The sequence below is a fragment of the Takifugu rubripes genome, chromosome 3 (assembly GCF_901000725.2).
Source record: "Takifugu rubripes chromosome 3, fTakRub1.2, whole genome shotgun sequence".
Taxonomy (NCBI): domain Eukaryota; kingdom Metazoa; phylum Chordata; class Actinopteri; order Tetraodontiformes; family Tetraodontidae; genus Takifugu; species Takifugu rubripes.
Genome location: NC_042287.1, coordinates 12430267 through 12451604, shown reverse-complemented (window position 1 = coordinate 12451604; position 21338 = coordinate 12430267). Strand labels below are relative to the sequence as shown.

Below are 21338 nucleotides of genomic sequence, written 5' to 3'. Positions count from 1 at the left end.
GCTCACGTGTTGACGGAGTTTGGAGACAGGAGTGATGGCGCGCTGCCCCATTTAATGTGTGCCCAGCAGTGTCGAGGGACAGCGAGTCCTGCGGAAACAGGGCCGCCGCACAATCCAGCCCAGGCTGAATGGAACTCCTTATGGCTGCTCGGGGATTGAATAAAGCCCCGTTCATTTGCAACATATCACATTCTGTTACATGGTTTCCAGCAAGTCCTCGTTTTTCATCCATGGAGCTGGCAATGGGTGTTTTATACCGCTGCCATTTCCGCTCTCTTTAAGCTCCTCCATGGTGTGCGCCCCCCCCCCCCCCCCCCACCCCGTCCTCCTCCTCAGAATTTCTCCCTTTCCCCCTCTCAAGATGAAAATCAAATCTATGAATCAAAGGCAAAGGGAGAAAGACACGGGGAAGTGAAGGGCATTTAAATCCCTTCGCATTTCCCAAAGCTTCAGGAGTAAAATAAACGGGGAAATTAAAAGGTAGCTCAAAAATGGCTGCCTTTCCTCTTTTCTGGAGAACGGAGCCAGATGTGTTTGCCAGCACATCTGGGTGTTTTATAGCGCGCGCCGCTCCTTCTAAAGCGCTCCCTTCATTTCCCTTCATCATTGGAAAAGAAGGGAGGGAAGAGAAGTGGTCTGAGGAGATGACCCCCCCTCCACACACACACACACACACACACACACGCACACACACACAGGATTGTGCAGCATCACTGGCAGCTATATTGGGGTCAAACACATTGGACGATAATTGGATTGTTGCTATTAAAGTGTTTTGTTTTCCCCCCATAAATCGCCAACGTTATGCCTTCGTGTTTGAGCCGAATTAACGTGGTCGGGAGACAAAGAGAGGCACCTGATGACACCGGAGACGTGGTCGCGCCCCCCGCTTTCGCTCGGTGTGAACTCTCCACCGCGTGAAGAACCCCCCCCGAACACAACGGGAATCTTTCCAAACGCTGCCACACACTTATCAACGTCAGCTATACTGCGGAACGGCACAAACACGCCGGCGGAGGCTCAGCGCATAAACATAAATCCCGAGCTGTGGCGAACCATCTCTCCTAGAAAATGCTTTCTTTTCTTTAAAGAAAAGGGCTTTGATGGATATACTGTCTGCAGACCAACAGCGTGTGAAATTTCATTACGATCCGCACGGTCATTGAGAGATTTCGGCCTGGACCAAAGTTTTGCCGTGACAGACTGGCTGACTTATGCCGCCATCTCCAGAGGCCCAACTGGAAGTCCGGTTGCATTTCTATTAAAGATTCTGGATGCTGTGAGTCCAGACGGCTGTAACTTATTTCCTGTCACACAGGCAATTATTGCAGTGGACTGAGGAAAGTGGCTGAATGACACACTCACACCCCCACTTTTCAAATCATCTGGGCTTTGTCTTTAGTGGGGGACGGTACAGTGGCTATTCACGCCCCGGTCAAACAGCACAGCAGCAGCCACAGATTTTTAGCAGCCATTAGCCGGGACGTAAGCGCGACAGCTCGGTGGAACGCCGGATTTTTTCCCTTCAGTTGATTCTGCAGTTATGAAGTGCTGAAGAACAACAGGGCCTGTCTGATGCATCCGGAAACTGCTGAAAAACCACACGGCTGAGTTGGAGAGACTGAAAAACAGATTATTATTATCAATATGAAAGGCTTCCGGTGCAGAACCATCACTGGTGCTGCGAGCACAAAATCTAAAAGAAATCTTTTTTTGCCGTCTGGCACAGGAGGAAACATGAAAAAAGGCGACTCATTTGGCCGTCTTATGCCACGAGCGTTGGAAAAAAGGAATCCGATAAAATAAACGGCTCACTCTGGAGTTTACAGATAGCAACGACAGGCTAAACCTTTACACGTGTCGTACCTCTGGTGAATGAATTACATTGATGATATTGATCAACACCCTGCAGACCTATTGAAATACGTCTAAAGCGGCGCCGATATTGACCATTAATTTCAGACGTTTCTTAATTAAAGAGGAGCCGCAAAAGACAAATAGATTTACAGCGTGCCTCTCTTGGATCAATATTTTCCTTTATTGAGAGAGTTGATGTGTGAATAAGAAATCTGAAACTCAAACATAATCGCGCCGGAATGACTGTTGTCTGAAAAATGATACGCCCGCTTCTTTTCTTCAAGAGGCCTCGACGCAATAAATCGTACGCAGACTCAAACCGAAGCGATAAATCACGGCACTCTGAGGCGAAGGCAGCGGCGAAAGGCTTGCTTTCTTTTTAAGTGGAGGCTTACAATTGAACCTCCGGCGCTGGAGTCCATAAATCGCAGCATCAATTATTTACCTAAATCTGTTTTAATGTGCCAAAAGAAACCCCGGCGGACGGGCTAATGCAAAGAGCAGGAAATGAGGAGAGCGGCTAAAATGGCCAGTGTGGCCAGAGCTGGGTCCCTTTTATGTTGGAGCCAGTCTCCAGCACAGGAAGAGTCCAAGACGAGCCCATTCTGTCAGAGCGGAGCCATCAGCCACCACATTAGCAGCTAAATAATAGAGGCTTGCGTTCAGTTGAGGATGGGAATACGTGGCAGATTGAGCCTCGGAGACATAAGTGATGACGCCCAAATGGACGCAGCGGCGCACACAGGAGACTTCAGGGTCAGCCAAGCAACAGCAGCCTCTGTTTGCTCTCTCAGGATGCTTTTAGATTGCATGTGTGTCCAAGTTCAGCAGGTGATAGAAGCGATTGTGAAAGAGCGGCGGATGTAAACTGCAGACCATTAGAAGAAGACCTCGGCAATCACCACACGGCTGCAGGGCTGTGGGTATATCATGATCACAGGCTGAGAACAAAAGCAAATAGAAAATCGCTCCCTCCAGGGTCAGTCATTTTCTCCACAGTTCATTCCGCAGTAAATGTTCTTCGGTGTTTCATTAATGGGTTCACGACGCTGCCCCAGTTCGCACAATGCAAAACACCCCCCCCCCCCCCCCCGTCAGAGATGATGGCGGTTCTGAGCAGGAATCAGGTAAACACCATTATGTTAGTTCTGAAATCCATTTGCAGGCTACAGAAACACACAGCAGATTAAGGGGGGGAGGGGGGGGGGGAAGTTCCTGCAGGAAGTTAAACATACTTATCTCATTTTTCACTTCAGCAGAAGCTGAGCGGAAGTTGAGGGGTGATGAAATTTGCCTCGCTTACCCTATTTATTGTTCAATTATTCATCGTGTTTTCAGTGGGAAGAAAAGCTCGCCGATACCAGAGCGAGCCTTAATTTCCAAAAGGCGGCGGCTGCACCGCTCCCCATCTGTTTACATGATGTAAAACCAGCAACTGGTTATTGACTTTCACACATGAGGACGCTGATGGGGCAAAAACCCAGAGAGTCAGCCGGTTCACGCCGTCCCGGCTCGCTCACTCGGTGGGCTTTATTTCCAGACAGTGATCAGCTCGGAGATGCACTCAGATATCCGAGGCAGAAGAGGAGGGGAGGCAAACACCGAAGCCGTCTTATTAGTGCTTAACTCTCCTTCAGAAGGCTTCAGATTGACGGGGGGGGGGGGGGGGGGGGTGTCTCGGTGCAGGCTTTGCCATAAACAGTGGCAGTGATAAATATCTGCTGTCACTTCCAACATGACTCACTTGTCTGAGTCTCAGCTTTACTGCGCACAGAAGAGGCTGCAGCAGGGCAGCCACACACTGCCGCTAAATCTTTATCAGATTACAGATAATAGATGCACTCTGTAAAATAGCTCGTATTACCGGAGACCAACTGGAAGTGGAGCGCGGCCGGGTTCCAAACACTGAATAATGAGTGGAGGGTGTGTGTGTGTGCGTGTGTAGTGTAAAAGCACTGATACAGGTAAAAAGCCACATAAGCTCACATCATTCTTTGAATGAATGTCCCATTAATGTCATTTTATGCAGGCTTGAGTGCCCCCCCCACCCCCCCTTCCCCCACTTCTCATCTTCAAAGAGGCCACTCCAGACCAGCACCAGTCAGCTGGGTCCTCTGTGAGTCACAGGAGCCGTTCTCTCTCTTTTCACAAGGACGGAGGAGGACGGTGCGCCGCCGAGGGGCCCCAGTGATTCAAAAAAAGAGTTAGAATTTAATTTTTATTTTTAAAAAAAGGCGAATAATAATGAAGGTACGGCGACAAATGTACAAGGACTCGTGCTTGTAAGAGACAGATTGCCCCGGATTATGCTAATGTTACTATGTGTCTAAAAATCTGGGCTATTAGGGAATTATTAGCGCTGTCGGTCACGGCGGGCACGTCACGTCAGCATTACAGCGCCCAAACATGCGCGATCAGGCCCGTCAGCCTCCGCACGACAGCGTGACATCCGCGGCTAATTAGATTTCCTGAAATCCTGCGACACCAGGACCAGCCGGGCCGACGCCGGAACGCGAGTCAATCAGGAGATTGCGTAATTTCACGGTGACACCCTGATGTATCTCCCACCGGGTGGCGGCGGGGATTATCCGGCTACCTGTGCCGGCACCTGTCATCCCAGATGACTGCTCCCTCCCTTTCTCCCCAATTCTGGAGCCGATTTAACCACATTTAAGCGCTGCAGCAGTCGGTTCGGTGCGGCCCAGTATGCGGCCACGGCCACTATCCACCACCGCGGATCTGTTGCGTTGCACATGCGTGAAGCTTCCCTCCTCCTGTCACAACACTCAAACCAGAGGTATTTATGACTCTAAACACCCGTGGGGAAAATTGTGGGTTATTATGTGATTCTGTGATTGCTCAGTGAAAAACTGTCCAGGTTGTTTTTCTTTGTAGACACACACATACGTGGCTAAAGGCACAAATGAGAAGAGTTTTGTGAATAAAGTTTCTATTAATGCGGCAGAATAAACAACTTCTGCTGAGTTATCAGCTCAATAAATACAGAACGACTGCACATTTGCTTTGCACTGCTGCTTTGATCCGGAGTTTTATGACAAACAATTCACCATGACCGACCGTTTACGCTTGTTTCTAAAAATCCCAGCGATGTTTGGTAAAGGGGGGTAACAAATGGAAGAACACGGCACCGAGTTTGTAGCTTGGCTCCCTTTTAAATGAACTGGCACAACCCTCAGAGGGACAATTTACAATATACAGTATAATCCACAATTAACTCCAACCCCCTCAACAACAGTGTGGATGTAGCTACTTACAACAGCGGATATTTAACTGCTGCGTGACCTATAAAGCGAGGCACCTGTGGATGCGTTCAGTATTAATGACTCGTCCCCTTTTCAATTAATCATCAAGTCTGTGGATGGAGGATCTCTTCTAAAAGGTGAGGACAGATTAGAAAGAAAACCTGCCAGAAAGTCAAGCCATTGGCCTTTGTCTCAGAAACCCAGTTCCACACAAGATTACTTTCTCCTTTTTGGAAAACCTTTAATTAAAGTAATTAGACTCTAATTAAATCATGTTTACTTGCAGAAATAAGCATGATTAATCATACCCCTCCCCCCCTTCGCTGCTTGACAGCTAAAGTTTACCTGAGTAATCCGGCCTGACTCCTACACATGAATGTCAGACACATACAGTTGCAGCCTTTAAGAAATCCTCTGTGTGTGTGTGTGTGTGTGTGTGTGTGTGTGTGTGTGTTTTATACCCCCTACCTCTCTGCATGCCAACATTCACTCTTATGTTTACACTATTCACAAGAATCAAGTAGCAACCAAGTGTTATAGTCCAACATCTTTTTTTTTCTTATTAGCAAGTAAGCTAACGTGAGCACAATCGCATTAGCATTGTTGAAAACTCATTCAAAAAAAAGGGGGGGGGGGAAGCATCTGCTATTTCTGTAGTCTCAAGGGTCTAGTTAATTTTAGAAAGATAATCTGCTGCAATATGCTAAGGGATTAAGACATTAAAAGTCCAGGCAGGGGAAGATGATAAAGCTGCTAGTGGTACACAGCGAGGAGCATCCGCCGCTGCTCGGGAATAGAGGAGCGTGTTGCCTATCATGTTAATCAGCATGCAGATCGAGAAAAACAAACATCAGTCCTTCAATGGCATGCCTGTGTAATTTCCCGCTGCCCTTCTGCCTGTGAGTCACGACTGAAGATCGTGATGACGGCGGTTCATCGTTGGCCGTTAGCGCTGTCACCCATGGCGACGTTGCGATGCTCTCTCAAGAGATTACCTGCAGGAGAGGAGCGCCACACCGGAGCAAAAGGAAGCGCTTTCGCTGCTTTAATCAATCGCATTTGCATATGCAGGATGAAACTAATCCCCAATGGAGGGAGGTTCTCCACCTGAGCCCCCCCCCCCCCCCCCCTTTTTTTTGTGTCCTTTTCAAGCGAGCCCTCTTATTAAATGATCCCCTGAGGATGCTCACCTCAGCGGAGCGAACAAAGCATGCCGTCACACCGTGGGCAGAGGGAGGGGATCTGCGAGAAGGTCTGCACTCAGGATGACAGTGTTCAGAGAATAGAGACCAAGAATAGGCTGCGGTGAAGAGAGGGTGTGTGTGTGTGTGTGGGGGGGGGGGTTAAGTGCAGAGCAATGAAGCTACATTGCTTGTTTGCATCAGCAGCAGCAGGTTCTAGGTGAATAACAATGTGCACATTTGCAGCCATCAAGTTGAAAGTGTGCTGGAGCTCAGGAGGCCTGGCTTTGTGGGCCGAGGCCAAGGACTTTAAACACCCAGCTGGGGGTTCCTCCGCTCTTTCTGGGTTAGAACGCACCTCAAACCATGGAAGACACAAAGATACGACCGCTGTGCCGCACCCGAAGCAACCCACGGATGTTTGTGTCGCGTTAGAGGGATGCTGAGCAGGAAAAACAAAAGATCACTTCAGGCCACCTTGGTGGGAACAACCTCCCTCCCCCCAGATCTCCTTTTTGGAGCAAGAGTAGGGGTTTTACCCCCCATCCCCCTTGATTCTTCAAACATCTCTGCAAAGATCCTCCAACAGGGTGTGTTTTGACCAGCCGGCGGTGGCCCTCCGCCTCTCTGCACGCTTATTTCTTTATGATAATCCATACCTCAGGGTGCTGTTTGGCTGGCTTTCCTGGCCGTGGCGTTCAAAAATCTCCCCCAATTTACGGGCTGTCGAATGGATTACAGACTCATTATCAACAGCGCAGGGCGGCTACGGAGGCCCCCGTTTGACTGCACCACGTTTCCACTGTGTCAGCCGAACAACAAACCCTGTGGTGGACGCTGTGCGTGTAAGCCTTTCTGTGTGTGTGTGTGTGTGTGCGTGTGTGTGTGTGTAGTGCTGATCTGGTTTCGAACGGCACCATATTGCAAAAGTTGGAGCAAAATGATTAGCCACTGAGTTACACACAGGCTTAAACTGGAAGACCATGGCTGGAAGACCTCAAACACCCAGCAGCAGCGTATTTACCAGGCGTCTTGAAAAAAGCTACTTCTACTTTTCTACTTGTTTTTCTGCTCTATTTTGCTTCTTTTCCCAGCTCTGACTGAGATCCACCAAGGCTGCAGAGTGATTTTTCTGGTGTGTTTTTGGTGGAATAACACCCTGAAGTTCAGCTCTCAGATGGATCTTTTGCATAGCGGACTATTTACAATCCACAGGCATTAAAAATGTACCTGTAAAGGTGACAGAAGGGGGAAAAGCCCACAGTGTTATTCTGCTCCACAGCATCGGCCAGAGTCTGTCTGAATCTGATTGATGATCCATTTTCTGTGCCCCGGGGCCACAGTAATGGAGGGTCCTGGGATCTACACAGGCTGCACAGAGACAGATGGGACCTTGCCTGCTCTGACCTTGCTGAGCAGATATTTCTCACAGGCCTTGTCTCTGCCTCATCATTAAAGTTGCCACGGCTATTAACATTGAGGGGATACTTCAGAGGTGCTGTTTACTCAGACAGCGCGCAACTGGGCCGCCACCAACCGCCACGGAGGGCTAACGAGACAGGAAGGGATCAGGGAGAGCAGGAACTGTCACAGGTGAATGGGGCTCAAGAGGAACCTGAGGGAGGGAGGGATGGAGGAGGGAGGGAGGGAGGGATGCATGGATGGATGGATGGATGGATGGACGAGGGAGGGATGGATGGATGGATGGATGGATGAGGGAGGGAGGGATGGATGGATGAGGGAGGGAGGGAGGGGAGGAGGGAGGGAGGGATGCATGGATGGATGGATGGACGAGGGAGGGAGGGATGGATGGATGAATGGATGAGGGAGGGAGGGATAGGATGGATGAGGGAGGGAGGGAGGGAGGGAGGGATGCATGGATGGAGGGATGGATGGAAGGATGGATGGGGGGAGGGATGGATGGATGGATGGATGGATGGGGGAGGGAGGGAGGGATGGATGGATGGGGGATGATGGATGGATGGATGGATGGATAGATCAATGGATGGGGGAGGGATGGATGGATGGATGGATGGATGGATGGATGGATAGGGGGATGGATGGATGGATGGATGGATGGATAGGGGGGAGGGAGGGATGGATGGATGGATGGATGGATCAATGGATGGGGGAGGGATGGATGGATGGATAGGGGGGGAGGGAGGGATGGATGGATGGATAGATGGGGGGAGGGAGGGATGGATGGATGGATGGATAGGGAGGGATGGATGGATGGATAGGGAGGGAGGGATGGATGGATGGATGATCTTATTATTTTCTGGTTTGGTTTCTCCTTCCTGCCACGGCAACATTTACACTTCCTTGTTTTGTTCTCTCTTGTTTCATTAAATCACTATCTATCTATCTATCTATCTATCTATCTATCTATCTATCTATCTATCTATCTATCTATCTATCTATCTATCTATCTATCTATCCCTTTTCTTCCCTCTGGTTGCTCTTCCTCACATGATTGGACAGTGGTGGCGTCGGGTCGCTGGTGATTACTAAGAACCGGTTCTGTTCTGATTGCATGTTTGATTTGGGGCTCATCAGCGATACTGTAAACATCCGCTCCATTTTTGCATACCAACCAGTAAGTTAGTGCTTTTTAATAAAGAAACGATGAGTGAGGGACCACAGACACATTTAATAATAAGCTCTTTTTCCCTTTTCTATGAAGCACAGCGACTCACAGCTGAGCATTTGCTCCGCTGCTGCTATTTTACAGAGTTTTAAACGTGCTTTAATGGATTTATGTTCAGTCCAGATCAATCTGTAATGTAAAGACCACAGATGTGAACAGCAGCCTATTGTGATGTTCAGGGCTGTATATTGGGTCTCTGTCCTGACATTGAGGCAAACATATGCTGTATTGAGTTACAGCTGATATAAAATCAACCTTCTCTATTGATGTCGTGCTACTTTAAAAGCATTTGGATGTCATTATGAAGTAATTGCTAGAAATCTAATGGCTTTGTCATGAAAAATGCATCCCTGCAGTGAGACGACGCTCCTCTATGCACTTGTGAGAGGTTGTGAGTCTGAAATCCTGCAACGGTTGATGGAATATGGAATCTTTTAATAGCGTCACTGCTGGATTTTTCTATTCTAAAATGGAACTTTAAACTCAAGAGATCGTTTGACAGAATTTACACACTTTGTAATCAACTCAAAGAACACTAAAGACCTTAAATCAAGTCTAAAAAGTTAGGCACCCCATCACCAGGTCTCTATGGTAACCACAGCTGATACCTGCTGCCTAGTGTTTCCATGGTAACAATCAGTGACCAGTGGCATTAAAATGACAAAATAAGAGGAAGAGAGATGATTTCTGGTTGGTGGAGCCATGACTGATTCTCAACCTGTCCAGGAAAAAACTGATGCGTTTGTCAAATGTCAGATCAGCGAGACACAATTTTGTGCTTGACTGGCTCCAAAAAAACAGAAAAACTAATCACACAATTATCTTCATTAACAAAAGAATCACCAGCATTTCAACAGCAGCATCTTTGGTTCAGGTCCATGTTCTCGTGAGCTGTGATCCTGACAGTGTTTTACATTTCTGATCCGTCCCACGAGCTCGACCGGCTGCAACTAAAGTAGAACCTTCACCCATCCGGCATTTCATGTTCCATTAATTCCACTTAAGATAGCGAAGATCCCCCAACAGCTGGGTGGAACCAATAAACGGAGGCACAGACCCGAAGGCCAGAGGAACCAGCTCCAGACCTCCGGCGCTCTGTCACTTATGTGTGTTTTCCCAGCCCGCGTGGTCCCATTTAGCCACATTCATCACGGTTTGCCACTAATACGACAGTGCTACATCTTCAACCAGATGGTTTATCATGATTTCACGAGGCCAAGTCTGTGGTTTTGAGCCACAGGATATATCCGCTGACATTAGAAATGGATTGCAATATCAGAATCAGACCAGAAAATATGGTCTGAGAGGCAGGTCACCAACAGCCATCCAGCGAGATAGAGATAAGGAAATAATCAAAACGGAGCAGTGAAGGCCAACTTGAGCCGGAATGTTCTTGCAGACGGGCTCCCTCTTGCATTCCTTGGTTCTCCGCCTCTATTATTTTATCAAAACGAACCAAGAAGACGTCTCCCCAAGACGTCTTCATTTTTTATTAACTTCCTGCTACTTTACTGCTCACAAAATAAGGAGGCGGGGGGGGGGGGGGGGTTGGGGGGCTGCAAGCCTGAAAATCCTTATCTCCAGTTTGTTATCTCTCATTAACATCGACCTCTGATGATTGTTGGCACTTTGTGGGAGGGGGGCAGTGGGGGTGGCAGCCTATTGAAAGAGCAAGGTAATTTCGGTCTTGATAATCAAGAAAGGCTGTAAATCCCCCCAAGTGCCACGCGGTACGCACGTCGCAGCAGCACACAGGGGGTGGCTATCGCGATGTAATCAGTCAAACAGGCGCCCGCCCGCAGTCCCTCCCCAGGTAGCCCAGCCCCCCATATCTGACGGGCATGTCATCCGTTTTGGGACGCGAGCAATAAGAGGAGCCTCCTCGTAGCCACATGCAGGAAACGCGGTGCTGCGGCAGGTGCGGCAGAACCACACCCGCTGCATTCAATATCTGACAGCTGCAACCTTATTGAGCTGTTGATAATGATATTTGCCCAGCTTAATGTTTGCCCTCTGCAGGCTGCCATCAGTCTCCCTCAGTCCTGTCCCCGGCCTATCGTCCCTCGTCCCCGCCTTTCCTTCCCCGTCTGCATCTTCACTTCCAAACACAGACATGACCCACGGCTGCTTCGCTGCTCTCAGATCCAGAGCTGCCACATCTTTTATTCCCCCCTTTCTGGTGTTTTTAAGTAGCATTAGCATCTGCGTTAGTCAATAATCAATGAGGAGCTCAGCAGGTGGCGCTCCGCTCATAGACTTTTCCACTGTGGCTCCATTAGAGGGATTCGGCATCGCTTTCAAAGTCACTTCGCTAAAAGAATCCGCATGTGATGGAGACTCATCATCACAGAAACAATTTTCCTCGTCGCACCCCCCCCGTCGTTTATAGTAAAGTAGGATGTCAATACATGCTATATGTTCCCAGCGTCCCCTTAACATGAAGGTGTAATGAGCCAATTTGCCCACAGGGAACATGAAATATTCATCTAATGCGTTCTAATGGAGTTCTGCAGACTTCACAGAGAGACGGAGGCGCTGCAGCCGAAGCCCCATCTTCAGGAACAGCCGCCGCCGCCGCCGCCGCCTGCCGCTGCTCCTGCCGCGGCAGTCGGCTTTAACAGGAGACATTTTGTCAGTTCCTATCGAGGCAGGAAGAACTCTTCACCTGCACGTATTTTCAGCGGGATGCATCAGAGGTAATTGACAGGGCTAACTTATTGTGATTAATAATCAAGTTGAAGATCTGTTATTACGGCCCACATTCAGCTGCACTCATTAAACTGATTTTCATGAATGCAGCGACTCAGACTGCTAAGTAGGACAGTGGAAGGTCAACGTAATCATTATAGAATTTAGCAGGGGAATAATTATAAAATGGTCTAATAAGGCTGATTGCTGGTGATTGGTGTGACAGTGACACCTCCGCATCTCCGTGGAATTTCATTGTGAAAAGTCTGACGGAGCTTGAAAGCAACACGCGAATGGCTCTCACCCCTTTTTTTTTTACAGTTTTTAGCTCATTAAAGGACATTTTAGAGAGAAATAAAGGATTTTTGTTTTTACTTTAGTTATGTTATGGAAGAAATCAGCAAGCAGCATTTTTTAGTTAGCTAAAGCTGACTTTTCTCTGACTTTCTCACCTTTATCTTGAGGAATCTGTCCTGAGCAGATATTTGCAGCGCTCGCCCCGGTAGCTGAAGGATGGGAGGACGTCTTCCGCCTCTGCAGCTCGAAGCCAACCCGACACACATAAAACTCTTTAGACGCAGTTTCAAACCTTATTTGCATGTGTCGTACACAAAGAGTAAATCTAAAATAGCTTCATCAATTTAAAAAGAAACCGTTTCCCCCCCCAACGTCTTTGAAGAAGAGGACAAAGTTTGGAATGCTTCCAGGAGACCAACTCTCCATTTTGCGAGCTTCAGCACTCAATGGCTTCATGATTAAAGCCAGTCTATTTTATTGATTGAAAGGGAAGGGGAGAAACCCCAGAACCTTTCTCCTCTGCTCCTCCATCTGTGAAAGCAGTGGAAAAGCCTCCCTTGACCATGTCTAAGCAATTACGTGAGAGCGGGCCTCTCCTGTTGCACCCAGTAACTTCGGCCATGCTCCGGTACCTCATCTCATCAGCTGGGAAAGTATTTGTGCTTGTAGCCGCGGAGAAGGCGGCCGCGGCTAAATTGAGTTACCTGGTCAGAGATGGTTTTATTTTCCACCGATGGCCCCGGAGATGCTTGATGGAACTGCTAACTGCTCATCACACGTGGCGTCCCCCGAGTGTCTGTCTCAGCAGAGAGGACGGACGCAGAGAAAGCGATGTGGACGGCTGTCCGCGGGATCCATCACACCGTTTTAGACTGCGGGTGTCACAGAGACGCTGTAAACATTCCCTCAAAAATAAATAAATAAATACAAATTACCTTCGGTGACACCACATCGGCCATCTTTCTTCGCTTCAGTCCTTACAGCAGCCCAGCAAAGCACAAGGACAGGCACAAATATAATCAGGGATTCCTGATGATGTATGGACGACAGACACCCCAAGATATAAGAAAATGATTAATTTTATGGCTGTGATTTATTTAAAGGCCAGACGCTGTGAGCATCAGTCTTTATTTATAAGAACATAATGGATTTTATAAGATATGTCAATCCTGCACATGTGATCTGAAAGGGAGGGGAAAGTGTTAACTCTGCCTCTGTCTGTCTCTGCTGATAACCAGGGGGCATGACAGGAAATGTGAAGAGGTGTATAAAAGTGATGCGGGTAGATAAGGTTGGAGAGGATAAAGCAAAGTAAAGAAAGAAAGAGAGCGGGAGAGAATAGGAGCAGATGAGAGGGCTAAAAGGCATCGCAGAAATGGGGAAAAGAAGAAAGATAAAAGGGGAACACTTAAAGCAACAGACAGTCTGCCACCTCGCAGGCGCACAATTTACTGTGTTCTGGCCCATAATGTTTTATAGCACAATCAGTGATGGCACAGTAGTCAGTTGTGATCTCATTTCACAACTCATATCCCTCAGTAATGTGAACACAAAGGCAAAGGCAGAGCCATTAGCAGCGTCCAGCGCTCCTGCACCGCCACTCATGCATAATTGGCTTGCATGGAAGGAAGCGAGGGAGGGTAAACAGCCAGCAATCATATTAACTCCTGCAAGTCATAATTGAAATCCGTTAACAATCAACGGGCCGATGATCGAGGTGGTTCTGGAGAACCCGGGGAATGTTCATAACCTGAGCCGACTCTTGTGCGTGCGGCGCCGAGGCGCAGGTCTGCATTATGATCTGGGGGTTATGCTTGATTTCTGTCCTCACGCTCAAGCAGAGAAGCAGCGGCATATCGTCTGCCCCGAGCCGATGTTGTTTCCATCTAACAAGGAGCTTCAGTCCCAGCTAAGCACATTGGATCAGAATAATAGAAAGAGTTGACAGCACAAAGCCAAGGTTTTGTTGAACAGACAAAGAATAATTTTTAAAATCTGGACTATTAGAGAACATTTCGTATTTGGATGGAAGATTTTCATGAGTAATTAAATGAGAACCAAGTTTCCTGTCATAGAAAGAAATCAGAAAATAATAATAATAATAATAATAATAATAATAATAATACGATATATACGATAAGATTGTGTGTCACAATACTTGTGATTAATCACAATACTTGTGATTAATCTTGTTGTTTTTTATGCCCAATGACATTTGAGAACACATCATTTGCATCATCTGATTCATGTTTCCATCACCTGCAGGAGTCAGCAAAAGCTGTCATTCATTTATTTTTGACATCAGAATAAGCTTTTTTTAGTGCTTAGTCGATAGCGTCAAGGGAAATTTTGAAATGTGATGCTTTAGTCAGCAGTCTGTCTGTCTGTCTGTCTGTCTGTCAATAGATTATTTAATGCCAATATTACAATACAGAAAACACGTTGCCCACAGCACAGCTGGAGTCACTGAAAAAAGGCAGCGTTTTTTTTTTAAAGCTAATGCTAATTGGCGCCATCTAAAACATGTCATGGAACGATATTTAATTTAAAAATCACACGACAGGAATTTTCCCAGGTTTGTTCGACTCCACGTGGGATGATGAGGGAGATGTGAATCTCCAAAATCAGGGAACAATATAGTTCAGGCTGAGTTGAAGGTTCCAGTTGTGACGCGCGCAGCCACTAGATGGAGCTCTCGTCTCTCCACACCTGCAGCTCAGCAGATCCACCAGTGGTTTCATCAGAAGAAAAGATTTACATCATCAACATGTCAGGTTAAAACTTCTATTGCAACGGGGTCGGGACGGGTTAAATATGACATGCACTGTCATATTAAGAATACATAAGCACACCAAGCTGTCGAGGAGCACCTCGAGACGCGCCAACAACCTTCCTCTGTCGGGAGCTCCTTTTCAACAAAGAGCTCCACCAGACTGCAAATGCAGCAGATGCATCAGAATAAAGGAGGAAAACTGGACCCGCTGTCAGAATCTTTATTCAGGCCCAGACTTTTGAGGGCCTGGCTGTCAGCCATGCAAGCAAAAAGCCATTAAAAGGCAGAATAAACACCGGGTTGTGCTTAATTGTCAGCCTGAAGATATGGAATCCCTTCAGCTATTCAATTTCCCGCGCCGTTTTAATTAAATAATATGATTCATTTGGACGGCCTGTTTCTCTCCTGTCACTTTTGTCAAGTATTCAGTCATTAAAACAGTCGACATTGTTTATTTCCCCCATCAATCTACAGTAGCTTTCAAGTCGCATTATACGCTGTGTTATTAGAGGAGGATCTACTGGAGCAGGCTGTTATTAACCAAAAAGAGTTCAAGATTTAACCCCTCGCGGACCAGACATTGTTAAAAATGTCCTCTTTTTATTTTTTTCAGAGAATGAAAGTACTTTAGACGGAATCTTCACAGCTTAAAAGCTTCTCAAGGGCGAGATAAGAGGGAACGTCTCCCTGTATCCGTTTCCTTTGGGGCTTTTTCCTCCTTTCTCTCCTTTGCAGCAGATGGTAAACTGAAAATCTCTCTCTGCCAGAGGAGGCGTTTGCCAGGGTCGGGGTTTAAGCCCAGAGGTCCTCGCCGGACCTGGCTGATTTGACAGGACTGTTACACATGCACAAGACTAATCAAATACGCAGCAGAGATGGAGGGCTGGATTAGCAAAGCAGCTTGAAACAAAGAGACTGATGAGATCGGGGGTTTGACAGAGGAGCAGGACGAGCTGCCTGACAACAGAGATGCCGAGCCAGAGATAAAAAGGCAAAGGTGTTGATAATGACATTCCAGAGGACCACGTCTCGATGAACCTCGCGATTATCGTCATATAATGAGAGACGTTTGTCAGGAAAAGGCAACAATAATGGTGCGATGCTGAATGCCAGCAGGTCTGCAGGCACAAGTGAATTATTATTTTCGCCTTGTTTACCTGCTCATGTTCTGATTGAATCGGTGTCTCGGGATGACAAATGGTTGCACTTGAAAATGACGAGTCATCTACGGAAAGGTCAATACTGAAAAAGGTGGAAAGCACTGAAACGGGCAGGTCGAGGCAGCAACCAGGGAACGGATCCATTTGATTAACTAGAGGAAACATCTCTCATCTTACTTGCAGGCGTTTAGCTCTAAACAAAGGGGGCACTGGCATCATGTTGTTAAGATAACACGCCTTATTTAAATGTGCCATATGCTCCGAATCCTCCGATCGTACCAGGGAATCATTGCAGCTTATGCAGATGAGGATGATGCTTTATGGGGTTCCTGTGATCCATTTATAACTGTAAACGACGCACGTGACGGTAGCAAGCATTTGTTACATAACACCCTAAAACAATCTGTGCAACATAAATATGTCAAGATATTCTGGCAAACGTTTTTTTTCTTATTATTTTTCATGAGGGCAAGGGTTTAATATCCAAGAAAATTAGATCAATCACTCGGAGGCCATTGGAGCAAAGATGTAATTCAAGCTCTGTTTACAAGTAAGCGCCTGGTTAGAATTCTGTTCCTGACATATCTTAAACCAATATGTGGGTGTTTGTATCTTTCACATGATGAGTAGCCTCGGGATGAGATTGTGTGCCATGCCGCGGCGCCAAAGCATTTGCATGTTAACAAAAAGGCGTCCAAGAATCTTGTCTTCCTCTCGTTAAAATCCCCCAAACGCTGAAAGTGATCGCAGTTGAGCTGCGCACCTCACCGACCGCCTTCAGGTTTCTGCACCCTACAATGGAATTTGCACCTTTTTGAGAAGCGAAGCCGCCCAGCCAACGCGGACCCAGAATAGGCGTTGTGCTCTGCAGCGTCTGTGGAAGTCACTCAGAGCCCCCGCCACTCGTGGAGAGCGGTCTGATGGCTGGGGGCGTCGCCGTGTGGAGGCGGCTGCTGGCAGTTACGCCGACGTAATTCGCTGTGACAGAAATCTGAGCTGTCAGGACCAGCAAGACCAAACGGCGTGGACAGCACATATGCAGTCAAACGCACAGCCGAGGGGAAGGAGGGATGTCAGCGATGGCGAGGGGGGGGGGGGGGGGGGGGGGTGCGTCAGCATGCGCGGAGGGCACAGGGACAACAACATCTGTCCAGTCACAACAATGACCATTTAAGGCAGCTGTGCCAGCGAGACATCGAGAGGGAAATATTTCCATACTTGTGAAACCCGAGCTGCTCAATCAGCAGAAGGCTGCAGTCGCGCTGCACAATTGTCACAATCGTGAGACAATCTGACACAAACGTGAACACCGACTCCAGCGCAGAGCCACAGGAGCCAGGAAAGGAAGCTCGGAAATCGGGCTGCCGAAGACGGGCCGCCGGGTGCAAGGACGTCTCCACAAATTCACCATCTGGGACGGATGCAGAGGAGGAAGCAGCGGGGAAGAGGGCAGAGCCATTCAGACACAGGTGGAGGACATTGGACACAAACGCACAAGACAAAGCCCATTCAAAGGCCAGGTCAGGGTTCACCGACCTCCCTAAAGTGGGTGGAAATATGAAGTGGGGAGCATCCTGGAAAAGACTCATATCCCAAAAAGAGGCGACAGTATAAAAGCTCAAAAAGCTCCTTGAGATTCCAAAAGCTGGGTGATACCTGTTTTTCTTTATTTCCCAGAGAAATCCCAGCAGCTTCAAAAACGCCGCGAATCACAGGGGATTTGGAAGCTGCTTCAGTCGGTACAACACCGACTGAAGTGGGAGCAGGAAGAATGAAATAAACATTAAGGAATGAAATATGTAAACATATTGATAAGCACTAATGCATGATGCATGCAACATCAGATGGAGGAACGTACGCGTTCCACATTAACCGCCTGTCAGGAATGTTCCTGCGCGGGTCATGAAATGAACTACATTTAATGTGCTTGTTTCTCTTTTGAACCCTAATGTTTACCTATTTTAAGCTGCATAATGGAAGCCCAGAGTCTGACCCAGGGCCCAGCAACAGTGGCAGGAAACACTTCCCTTTAACAGGAAGAAACCTGGAGCAGGAAAAGAGACAGATGGAACACGAAACACACCAGGAGAACCTGAGCAAGGAGACAAACCCACCAAAAATAAAAAAATAAAGACAAAAAAACACAAGCTGCCTGGCTAAAAGGCACTTCTGGGATTATGGGGGAAAGGTTATCTGATAATACATGTAATATTGATGAGGACGTTTGTTTGGTAAGCAATATGGCTAAAGCTTTCATAGCATGTGATAATAATAGAATGCAGCGAGAAAACTGATACTGGGTATTGATGAAAGGGGGGGAAAGAAAGATGGGGAGCAGGAAGGGCACCCACCAGCATCATTACTTAATGATGAGGGAGGGAGACACGAGGCTGGTCTCTAAATGACACATCGGAGGAGGAGGGGATTGTGGGGGATTAAGGGAGCTCTGTGCCGTTTGTTATATGCTGCAAAGCACTGCAGGATGTTTGCTGAGTGACAGTCTCATTTGAGGAGAGGAGAAAGAGAGAGACCCAAACCTGGCTGGAGAGGAGACCTCCTGGGGCAGATCTCGGTGGAAGATAGGCATTAGTCTGAAGGGACGGAACTTTCAAGGTGGGGGAAAAAAAGGAAGAGGAAAGTTGGGAGCTTTGCGGAGACACTGAGAAATGAACTGTGGATTTGGGTTCTGGGAGCTCTTCTTCACTTATACGGGAGAACGGGATTAACCGAGTGAGGAGAATCAAGCGTCTTGGAGCGGCGGGATGTTTTCTCCCCCTTGAACCTCATCCAGGTTTAGCAACCAGCAGCAGGAAATCTGGAATCGATTTGTGACGGCTGTCACCAGCACACCAGGTACGGACCCTGACGGAATGACTTTTAAGGTGAATTATCTCTTTATTCATCTAAAGTTCCCTTTTTGGTGTCATTCGTCCTTTACATTTAAACTCAAATTAGAAAGTACAAATCAAGTGTCAAACGTAATTTAGCTTTCCTTTCTTCTTTTATTTGCTTTGATCTGTTGTTCTTGTCGTCTCCGGATTATCTGCCCAGGACAGCTGGACTGATTGGAAACCTTAAAGGATCTGACATCTGGAATCATGACCCGTGAGCGACATCTGAGCTCAGTCCTGGCGCTGCTCTGCCTCCTCCCGGGCACCGAGCTGACCTGTCCCTCCATGTGTCTGTGCGTGTCCGACGCCGTCAGCTGCAGCTCCAGCGGGCTGTCCAAGCCGCCGCGCCTCCTGCCCCCCTACTCCGTCACCCTTGACCTCAGCCACAACCAACTGTCCGGGCTGCGTCAGGGCAGCTTCGCCAAGCTTCCCAGGCTGGAAAACCTCAGGATGGCCCATAATATGCTCAGCTCTTTGGAATATGGGGTCTTTGACAACGTCTCCAGCATCCGGATTCTGGACTTGTCCTCGAACAAGCTCCAAGTGGTGGAGCAGCACTACTTCCAGGGGCTGTGGAGGCTGGAGGAACTGATCCTTTTCAACAATAAGATCACGCGGGTGGAGGCGGGCACCCTGATTGGCCTCAGCAGCTTGAAAAAGGCCTACTTCAGCCTCAACCAGCTCACACACTTCCCTTTCTTCTCCATCCAAGACCACAGCCATCCCTTTCTCACCATGCTGGACCTCTCATCCAACCGTATGACTCGGCTGCCGTGGGAGGACGTGAAGGCTTTGCCAGGTCTGGTGCAGCGGGGGCTCTTCCTCCACAACAATTCGCTCATCTGTGACTGCTCCATGTACAGCGTGTTCTGGCACTGGGGTCTGAGGGGTTACGACTCCCTGAAGGACTTTTCGGACGAGCACACCTGTAGCATCTCTGGGGAGCCTCGGTCGTCCATCCGCTTTCTGCGACAAAACCGCTTCTTTTCCAATTGCACGGTGGAAAAAGCGGTCTCAGAACCGGTGACCGTGCTCTTCTCAAACGTGCTGGTTCCAGAGGGGGAAACGGTGCGTCTCGACTGCCAAACGTCCTTGACTGGCAAAGACCTTTCGTTCACGTGGTTCTCGCCCGGCAGGGGGTACGTAACCCAGAGCATTTTAAATGACACGCTAATTAGCCTGTTTGCTAATGGGACTTTGGAGATTCTGGCAGCCAAGGTCAATGACACAGGTCCGTACGTGTGCACCGCTCTGGATATTAAACAAGGGCTGAATGCAACCCGCGAGGTGAATGTGACTGTGGTGCTGCCCACGGCGGAGTCCTTCAACACGGGCTACACCACGCTGCTCGGCTGCGTGGTGACCATGGTCGTCATCCTCGTGTACCTCTATCTGACCCCGTGCCGATGCAGCTGCTGCAAACAACCCAAACCGGTCATCCCCATCGTGACCTACGACCCCAGCACCCTCACCTCTGTTTTCTGCCCCTCCCCGAGAGACCCGCACAAACTCCATGTCGACAAACACGTGGCGTTCGTGGATCCGATGGCAAGCGAAGTTGGAACACAGTGGATCCCCGAGAGTTGACCGTGAATACTTTCCCTTATCGAGGAGCAGACAAAAGGCTCTCTGGGCAATGGAGACACCTCAGTCAGGAAATAGCAGGAATGGGGACATCTACGCAACAAAACAGAGCACCACGTCTCCCTCCAGCTGAAAGGCCTCTTCAACCTCACCGACATTCCCTTTTATGATTCCGTCCTCCATCTTAAGGTTTGCTAGCAATGAAATTTGGGGTTGGTTTGTAGACCTTGTGCTCTGGCATTTTTAAATAACAGCAGAGCAGGCATCAAAAGACACCACAAAAACCTGTCAGTTCTTTTAAGCTACCTTTTTAATTTGCTGTTTCCGTGGAAGAGCGAACTCTTCCCACATCGACAGACGGAGAAGAGCTTTCGATACAGAAAACCCTTCATGTGAGGTATTTAACGAGGATTAAAGGCACCGGAAAACTGCTGTATGTGACAAACCCTCAGGAAGAACCCCAGCATGCCTCCCATTTGAGTTTAGATGCGACATATTTAGCCCGACAGCCGCATCGCCGCACCAGCCCAAGATGAATTTAATATACGGCTCGTTACCGTAAATGTAGAGCAGATAAATCTCTATCCATCTACCGAAGCCTCAAAGATTCAGCCGCTTCAGACGCAGCGCTTGTGCTGCGGATACAGTTCAGAAAGCAATTCCAGCAAATCCGTTATGGTCACATGAAAAACAAGAGGGACTTAAGGTACAGTGGCCAGATCGATCGGCGCTTTTGTGTGGATCTCGCGGCTTTAGGCGAACGCTGGAAACTCTTATCTGACACGAAACAGAGGTGCATCCTGCAGTGATCCATCATACAAATACAAATCTCACCTACCTGTTGCATTAATCTGCCGCCCTGCAATAATGGCTCGTTATCTACGCTCCCGGTTATCGGGCAAAAAACTGAACTCCAGCCATGGGGAGTGTCAACACAGGGACCGGGAGGGAAAAAAGAAACGGCAAACAGTTGGACGACCCTTCAGCGGCGACATCC

At 48.2% G+C, this 21338-nt stretch overlaps 2 protein-coding genes across 3 annotated transcripts in view; one reads left to right on the top strand and one right to left on the bottom strand.

Annotated features, from left to right (window-relative positions):
• grm7 (glutamate metabotropic receptor 7) overlaps positions 1–12772 on the bottom strand; it is a 74428-nt gene extending 61656 nt beyond the window's left edge. The window contains exon 1 of one of the 2 annotated variants that reach the window (XM_029834054.1): positions 12638–12772. Coding sequence is in view for 1 of the 2 variants with exons in the window: in XM_029834053.1 (XP_029689913.1) it covers positions 12089–12199 (111 nt within the window). In the remaining variant the exon portion in view is untranslated. Of the gene's footprint in view, positions 1–12088; positions 12215–12637 lie in introns of those variants that run through there. The other variant, XM_029834053.1, reaches the window with a different exon arrangement.
• A 6192-nt stretch (positions 12773–18964) lies between these two features.
• LOC101073126 (amphoterin-induced protein 3-like) lies at positions 18965–20344 on the top strand. The gene has a single exon (XM_003963372.2). The coding sequence runs from the start codon at positions 18965–18967 to the stop codon at positions 20342–20344; it is 1380 nt and encodes a 459-aa protein (XP_003963421.2).
• The last annotated feature ends 994 nt before the right edge of the window (positions 20345–21338 follow it).

What these genes read in the sequence shown, in the direction of transcription:
- LOC101073126 (XM_003963372.2), top strand. Translation starts at nt 18,965, where the DNA reads ATGACCCGTGAGCGACATCTGAGCTCAGTCCTGGCGCTGCTCTGCCTC.